Source organism: Lepidochelys kempii, chromosome 19 (assembly GCF_965140285.1).
Source record: "Lepidochelys kempii isolate rLepKem1 chromosome 19, rLepKem1.hap1, whole genome shotgun sequence".
In the NCBI taxonomy this organism is placed as follows: Eukaryota; Metazoa; Chordata; order Testudines; family Cheloniidae; genus Lepidochelys; species Lepidochelys kempii.
In genome coordinates, this window is record NC_136398.1 from 3,791,218 (window position 1) to 3,799,796 (window position 8,579).

Sequence of the window (8,579 nt, forward strand, 5' to 3'; positions counted from 1 at the left end):
GATGCTGCCAATCCCACCTGCCCAGGCTAAGTGACAACGCAATCTCTAGCTAGCCCTATGCCTCGCTCTCAGCCAGGCCTTCAGTCGCCCTCCTGGGTTTAGGACTTGCTATCAATTTTACTCTCTGGCTGCAATTGAGTCAGCTATTTAACCCTCCTTCTGAAATGCTGATAACACTGTTCTTGTCAGTAGCCTGCGAAGATCAAATCAATCTGAGTGCCTGAAACCTGCTCCCAGCCCCTGTTGGACTGGCTGTAGATGTCCTGATTTTATAGGGACAGTCCCGATATTTGAGGCTTTGTCTGATATAGGCACCTATTACCCCCCAACCCCGTCCTGATTTTTCACACTTGCTGTCTGGGCACCCTAACTGGCTGAGCCAGAAGCCTCTAGCTTCTTGGGCATTGGCATGAGAGAAGAGACGCACTAGCCCCGTGGAGAAGAGATCTGATTCAAAGGCAGAAGTTAGTTCTGCGATGTAAGCAGCCCTTGCCAGCTGCGTTTATCTTGGCTGACGAGAGAACCCTTCCTCGGAAGCACAAACTGTGGGTTCCCTCCTGCAGCTGCCCAACTTGGCAAAAGAAATGGTATAGTTACAATGAGTTCAGTGCTGAACGACGTGGAAGTGGATCCTTGCACACGGGGAAGTGGTGTCAATGACCAGCCACCGCCGCTTGCTTCGTTTTGGCTTCATTCCCACTCGTCCGACAGCCCCATGCAGCAATGGGAGAAGGAGCTAGATTCCATTTCCACCTTGTGCATCATCCACAGGCTTGCTTACTGAGCTCCAAACAGTTGCCTATAGGAAACCCGCTGAAGACAGACGGCTGCCCAGTGCCACTGAGGGCAGAATGCCGCCCGCGGCAGCAGCTGCTGGTGAGGATGCCCAAGGCATCCCATCCAAAGCCGGTGAGGAGCGAATGCTGTTACGCTGGTGGGGCCCTGTCTACACTGGCACGTTGCTGCGCAGTAAAGCAGCTGTCTGTGCTGTAACTCCCGAGGAAGAAGCGCCTGGCTCAGCCTCTCAATGCTAGTGCCTTGCCTTTGGCTGGCTTTAGTGCCCAATATACAGTGAGTTTTGGTTTCAGTGTAGATCCCAGTGGACAATTCCCTGCATCCCGCAACCTCGTTTAACTTGCTCCTATCCCTACCCTTTGGGGGTAGTTGCAGCAGAGAAACAAAGGGCTGACTGGACCTCAGACTGAGCTTCCCTCTCCCTCCAGCCCAGCCCTGTGGGCAGAGGGCCTGCTATGTGAGGACAGCTTCCAATCCAGAGCTGCCAAGCCACTAACCTGCCTTTTTACAAAGAGCCCCTTTTCCTGTCAGGGGAAGGGGGGTGGGGAACACAACTATTCAGGGAAACTCGGGAAAGTTTCTGTTTTAATTCTGCTGCATTTCTCTTGAGGATCTCCAGTCAACTTGCAAACCAACGAAGGAAATCTCATCAAACCTCTCCCCGTGAGGCCGGGGAGGAGTCACACCAACATAGAATAATCTTTTGAAAAGGGTTTCAGGCCCTTGGTTATCCATCAGGAAGCAGCAAAAATAAATAAAGAGGCAGAACCGGAATGGGGTTTGCTCTGGGCCTCCTTTGGATAACGTTTGTCAGGCAGGCAGACCCATGAGCAGTAGAGCAGGACCAGAAACTTTCAACAAAATGGTTTCCAATTGAAAAATGCCGGTTGGTCAAAAACAAACCTCCTGCTGGGCAGGTTACTCAGTTCGGGGGGAACTTCTGCTCTGCCAAAGAGAACGCTCTTGGGATTGCCGATAGCCCGCTGGTTTGACACCTCCCCTGGGCTGTGGGAGTCCTGGCTTCCAGGTCCTGCCGTGCCTCATTCCGAGCAGACAAACAGGTGAGCGCCCTGACCCCAGGGTTGTTCGGGAACACACACATGCTCAGGAAGGGTCTTATGCTAGTTATGAAGTGGAAATGTTTTCTGGCCAGCCCTAGTCAGTAGGTGTGTTCATATTTCAAAAAACCTCAAACCCCCCTCCCCACCAAAACAAGCCACCATGCTGCACACGGGCTGGACAAGCATTAGACCAGGGGTTCTCAAATTGGGGGTCTGGACCCCTCAGGGGATTGCGAGGTTATTGCATGGGGGGGTCACAAGCTGTCAGCCTCCACCCCAAACTCCACTTTGTCTCCAGCATTTATAATGGTGTTAAATACATAAACAAGTGTTTTTAATTCATAAGGGGGGTCGCACTCAGAGGCTTGCGATGTGAAAAGGGTCACCAGTAAAAAAAGTTTGAGAGCCACTGCGTTAGACTCTCCCTGCAGGGCTGAAGTGTAAGGAAAGCAGGGGGAGGGGGAGGAAATGATCGGCGTACCTAAAAGCAGGTGCCATCTGGCTCTGAATCGCAGGGGCTAGGGTTGGGGGCAGGGAGGGGGGGTTGAGCACACTTTGGCTGCTCACAAGCGAATCCTCCCTAATCCTGTGTTTAAAAGGGAGCGAGCGGACCCTGGCATTTTCCCTGCCTTTGGGGTGGGCTGCGTGTCCTGTGGTCTAGACAGACCCACGCAAGAGCTGGTTTACTGTATATAGCTGGGTCCAGTGCTCCCTATATATAGCGACATTCCTCAGAGGGTGGACCATTCTGCCCCAAGGCTGAAGGTAAGTTGCTGCTCTGTTGATAAGAGAATTTTACCTTGCAATGGTGCTAAAAACAAACACATTGAAAATGACAGGAACCTGCAGCGCCATAAATTTTACTCCCCCCCCCCCATAACATAAGTAACATTTTTAACTTTGCCTGGGCTTCAGGTACCTTCTGATTAGGGTTGCAAAGGTTAGATTTTTATTGGTAAACGTGGATTGCTGCATACACACACACCCACAAAAGAATATTTCCAATAATTGAAGTTTATGGATAGGCAAAGTAAGACAAATGCTGCTAGAGAACTTAGAGTTTGAATGAAGGATATTTATTTACTTTGGATATTTGGATATGTGATGTTGACAATTCATCGTAAAGGTTATAAGGCTTTAACTTTTTGAATAACAAGGTCTTCTGCCATTAAATAATTATTCACACACACCCTTACCCCGTTGCCTGCCCATCCCCAATAATTTCCTGCAATGGTGAAAATTTAAATCTATAAAAATGCTTAAACCCCACACTGTGACCATTTAAATAGACACATTTTTAAAGACAACAGTATCTGTTAATTTATTTTAAAAAATGTAATTCTGCCAACCTTATCTCTGTGAGGCTCTCCCTGGAGCAGACGATATTTACAACAGATGCGGAAAGACGGCTTCCAACCAAGTAACTTCCCCATTAGCAAGAGCCTTTTTAATCTGATTTCTTTCCCATGCGTAGCCACACTTCTAATTAAGAAACCTAGTACAGTAGAAACTCCGAGTTAGGAGCTGACCAGTCAGCCACACACCTCATTTGGAACCAGAATCAGGCCGTAGCAGAGACAAACGAAAGCAAGTACAGCACAGTGCTGTGTTACATGTAAACTACTAAAAAAAAAGGGAAAGTTTAAAAGAAAAAGATTTGACAAGCTCAGGAAACTCTTTCTGTGCTTGTTTCATTTAAATTGAGATGGTTAAAAGCAGCAATTCTCTTCTGCATTGTGAAGTTTCAAAGCTGTATTAAGTCAATGTTCAGTTGTAAACTTTTGAAAGACCAGCCATAACGTTTAGTTCAGCGATACGAACATTTCAGCTTTAGGCACAACCTCCATTCCCGGCAGTTCGGAACTCTGAGGTTCTACTGTATTTTTTAAGTCCGAGTTTGCTTTTACTTTCGTTTCTCCTTTTCATTTCTCGCAGCTTGGGCTGGGAAATTGAAACCTAGGGCTCCTCTTTCACCTGCTTGTCATCAGTGATTATGCAAACTTCTCTAATGCTCTTGAATTGTGAGGTTTGGGTTGGGTGGTTGTTTTTTTGGAGGGGGGGCAGGGAGAAGGGAAGGGTTGTCTTTGATTGTGGACCAAATTTCAAGTGAGTACCCCTTGAAAAGCCCCCCGAGTCTAACTTTTCTGCAGAGAGCTTTGAGATTCTTAGTGGATGCATTTGAGTCGGTCTCAGACAATCTTCTGGAACCAGGTGGGGACAGTGAACAACACTGTTTTAAAAAATATTCTGGAAGGGTTCAAGGCAGGTGGCTCTGAAAGCTGTTTCCTTTGAGGCTCTCACTAATGTATAGCGGGGGGAGAGCAGGGATGGAGGAGGCTAGTACAACAAAATTGCAGGGCAGTTAGGGCACGGGTGGGCAACCTATGGCCCGCGGGCCAAATCCGTCAGCCGTTTTAAGCCGGCCCTCGAGCTCCCCCTGGGGAGCGGGGTCTGGGGCTTGCTCCGCTCCAGCACTCCAATCGGGGAGCAGAGTCGGGGCTGCTCCACGAGGCTCCCAGAAGCCGCGGCATGGCCCCCCTCTGGCTCCTATGCGCTCCAATGGCCCCCCTCCAGCGCTCCAACGGGAGCTGCAGGGGCAGTGCCTGTGGATGGAGCAGCGTGCAGAGCCACCTGGCCATGTCTCTGCATAGGAGCTGGAGAAGGGACATGCTTCCAGGAACTTCTTGAGGTAAGTGCCACCCAGAGCCTGCACCCCTGAGCCTCTCTTCACACTCCAACCCCCTGCCCCGGCCTTGATTCCCCTCCCGCCCTCCGAACCCCTCAATCCCAGCCCAACGCACCCTCCTGCACTCCAAACCTTTCATCCCCAGCCCTACCCAGAGCCTGCACCCCTTCCCACAGCCCAACCCCCTGACACAATCCCCCTCCCGCCCTCCAAACCCCTCGGTCCCAGCCCAGAGCACCCTCCTACACCCCAAACTCCTCATTCCCAGCCCCAGAGCTTGCACCCCCAGCTGGAGGGGAAATGTTCAGCAAGAATTTAAACTACAATCTGCCCAAGAATGAAAGGGGTGAGAGACAACCCCCTTCGCATGGCGCAGGGAGGTCCTGCATGGGTGGGGACAGTTTGGGCAGGGAGCGAGGCTGGATGGGTGGTAGCACAGAGCCACGCATCCCCCACGTGCAATCGGAGGGGTGCTAAGCACGCACGAGAGCCGAGCCCTGGGGTTGGCTAGGTGGGCGATGGGGTTTGGCGAGACATCTTGCAGACCAGCTGCGAGAATGGGTTACCCCTGGACACTAGCTCAGGCTGCATGTGGGTAAGAAGCTGAGGGCTAGTTAGTGACACTGGGGCATGTACAAACACCAGCAAGTACACGTGTGCTGGCTTGTGCGGCCAGTGGTGTAGCCCCACACCTGTGGCACTGGCCCCCAGGGGCTGTATTTGGGAGGATGCTCAGAACCGGACTAACTGCATTTCCCACTTTCTGTGCAGGGCCAACGATACCCAGGTGACAGACTCAGAGCCACACGCAGCAAACATGCTTGGTAAGAGCCTTTTATTTACCTGTGCCTGGAACAAGAATTGCCCCCCGACGGAGTCACCACGCTGTGCTAGCAGCCAGCCACCCCTTGAAACCCAGAACAGGGGGAGGCCCTGGACACTTCCAGTGCAGCCCCAGTGCTCCCTTCCTGCAGTGGCGCGTGCGTGAGGAAGTGTCTGCCCTTGTAGTGAAGAGAACAATTCAGAACTAGCCCCACTGGCTGGGTTCCTTCTACCTGGCGCTGGCCAGACTGAGGCTCATCACCACCATAGGGCAAACAGCCTCCTGAGTGGCCCTGCTCCCATGGGCGGCCGGGCTGGGGCTAGGATGGGGTGGAGACTTCAGAGCCATTTCAGTTCTTCTTTTTTAAATGTTCCTTTTGCAACAGACTGGAGCATCCCCAAATCCCTTCCCTCTTGTTCTGCTATGCTGAGCCTCGGTTACATTGGGCTGAGGCTCTTCATGGCTTCCCCGGCCTTGGCTGCAGCCTCCTGGCCAGTGAGATGCTGCTTGACAGAGACAGGGAACCCATCAGGTAATTCCCCAGGCTGAGGAGGCATCACTCTCCTTATCAAACACTTCACATTGGAAACAGGCCCTCCAGCTGCTTTAGATACAGAGGTTCAAATAAAAAAAATATCCTGGTGCTCACTAATGGCACAGACCTCCCCAGCTTTACATGATTACATGTTTATAGCACGTGAATGTCTTTGCTGGGTCACTAACATCAGATTCTCATTCCCTAGACAGTCTTGTTACTTTGGTTGGAGCAGGAATTGGAGCAGGTAAGGGGCTAACCCCTGGCACTGGCTGGTTGACACTTGACATCTGTACTTATCAAAGACTTATTCGGCCCGGGACTCTCCTGGCTCACCAGCTGCCCCAGCAGTGCAGGGATCCCTCCTAGTGCGAATGAACCTCAGGAGAGTCAGGCATCCAATGTTATAGACTGGTGGGGAACAAGAACTCTGCCTGTCGGCTTGACTTCTTCCCCAGCCCACATGAGGCCGCAGGGTCGCTGTGGGAGCAGGGTCAGGGGCTGGAGACAATACCTTTGAAACCCTGCAAGCCCACCGTTCATTTTGCTGGTGTGAAAATGGAGAGCCTGTACCCACTGGGCTATACCGGGCCTAGGCCTTCCTTATACAGTACGTGCCCTTGGTGAGAGCTCCATCCCCAGCTATTGCCCTGGTGCTGTCCTTCCAGGGGCAACCGGCCCCAGAGGGGTACGGCAAGGCCTGTAGCATCAATGCACTCTGCTGAGCAGAGATAGGAAGGCAAGATGCTGCTTCTGAGCTCCACTTGTGCACCCTGCTAGGGCTTGCTTTGCAGATTAGCGAAAGTTCAGTTCAGTTCACCCCATATCACTCTGACCCTGTTGCCCTCCCTGGTTGCTAACCACACGATCCATTGGACCACCCAGGAGAGGAGCTTGGGGGGTGGATGGGTGCAGGTCCATGGAGGGCTGGCTCTGCTGCAGAAGCAATTGCTGTAGGAGCCTGGACTTTGCTTATCATCACTGTGTCATGAACGTAGGCGTGGCATTCGTTGGAATCCCAGTAGTAGTCGGGGCAGTCGGCTTTACTGGAGCAGGCATTGCAGCTGGGTCCATTGCTGCCAAGATGATGTCCGCAGCGGCCATAGCCAGTGGAGGAGGGGTAGCCGCTGGGAGTGCTGTGGCAACCCTGCAATCCATTGGTAAGTAATGGGGAGCTAACCTGTCACTGAAATGCACGTGTGTCTGGTAGTGCACTCCTGCCCTATGAACAACTCTTCATGGAGAGAGTCTGGCATTTCTGCGGTGGTTCTGACTTCTCTTGCATGTAATGAGGAATGAGTCTCTCCCCTGACTGGCCAAACCTGCTCCCCACAGATCCTGCTAATAAACTGCTAAGCACTTAGATGCAACATGCTCTAGCTTCTCTGTTCACTAGGTGCTCACTCCGTACCATTGCTCGCTTCCATTGCTGTAGAGGAACAGATGGGATCTTCAGAGGTGCTCAGGGTTCACTCACTTAACTCTGTTCTCGCTGGGGATGCGCCCCATTGACTTTAAGGGGAATAGTGTCAGTGTTTGAGTGTTTGAAAATCCCACTCCTGTTCAAGGCTGCACCAACAAGACTGGTCAGCAAAGTACAGAACCGGCCTCTTGGCTCCTGGTAAAAGGGACTCTGCCAAGCAACAGTGTAACCTATTGCATCCATACAGAAAGCACAAAGAGTCATGACTTCTGTAGTGCCCGGATGTGGGAAGGGGATAACTGGCCTGCTAGTATAACGTCGTGATACTGACTAGCTGATTCTCTGTTTCCTCTCAGGTGCTGCAGGCCTCCCTGTAGCTGCCAAAGCTGCGATAGTAGGTGTTGGGGCAGCAGCCAGTGCCTTATTCTGAAAGCTCCAACGGCTCCTTTATGCTCTGGAAGACGCACTGACTCGTCTGCTGGCAGTTTCTCAATGGCACCATTAGGCTTATGCATCAAGTAGCAAGTTAGAGAAATGGCTCTGTAGTTGAATGCAAAAACAAGTGGCCTGTAGAAACAGCTCCCGCACATCTGTCGCTTGTTCTACCTTCTCCACAACAGACGTCAAGTTCTGTTGGGATTATGGCTGAATTATTGGTGTTGGCTGAAATGTGAGAAATCAATAAACTTTTGCAAATTTAAATGCCCTGAGTTGTTATGGTTGAAAATTGTTGATTGTGTGTCAGTGGAAAAATAGCTCACCGAATGTGCACACACACCTTCATGCCACTGGATTGCCAGGACCAAAACAAAGTGTTGTCAAAGTGGAAAAAAGAGCTAGAAGCTCTAGACCTCTGCCAGAGATAGATCTATCCAGAGCCGGCTTTGCAATAAATCTGGGGTTTAATCTTGTGGCCACTCAATGTGGCTATGTCTAGCCATTCCTAGCTCAGTGGCGGGTTACTCAGTGGAGTATTGTTCCTTATTGTTTCTTGATGACTCAGCCCCAGGACACGCAATACGGTGAGATGGGAAAGCTCTAAGAAGAGCACCCCTGCTACTAGGGCCTTGTGGAGTGGATTGATGCAGCTGGTCCTCCAATCCCACATTACTGTGACAGTCTCAAACCAGGATGAAACCATTCTCTGTCTAGTCCAGACATTAGAGTTACGTGGGTATTAAAATCAAACAGAAAACAGAGTTTTGGGCCATGTCACTAAAAATCCCCCTCCCCCAATTACTCACCTTTCAGCCTCT

At 51.2% G+C, this 8,579-nt stretch overlaps 1 protein-coding gene across 4 annotated transcripts; it reads left to right on the plus strand.

Moving 5' to 3' along the window:
- Window positions 1–2,373: 2,373 nt before the first annotated feature.
- On the plus strand, window positions 2,374–8,025 carry LOC140900348 (interferon alpha-inducible protein 27-like protein 2A). Of its 4 annotated transcripts, none has more exons than XM_073317541.1 (5): window positions 2,374–2,621; window positions 5,314–5,366; window positions 6,109–6,147; window positions 6,899–7,060; window positions 7,680–8,025. In XM_073317541.1, the coding sequence occupies exons 2-5, from the start codon at window positions 5,360–5,362 to the stop codon at window positions 7,751–7,753; spliced, it is 282 nt and encodes a 93-aa protein (XP_073173642.1). In that variant the 5' UTR covers window positions 2,374–2,621; window positions 5,314–5,359; the 3' UTR covers window positions 7,754–8,025. The 4 variants fall into 4 exon arrangements, with proteins under 4 accessions (XP_073173642.1, XP_073173640.1, XP_073173641.1 ...); XM_073317539.2 differs by lacking the exon at window positions 2,374–2,621 and adding an exon at window positions 2,715–3,962; XM_073317540.2 differs by lacking the exon at window positions 2,374–2,621 and adding an exon at window positions 3,796–4,067.
- The last annotated feature ends 554 nt before the right edge of the window (window positions 8,026–8,579 follow it).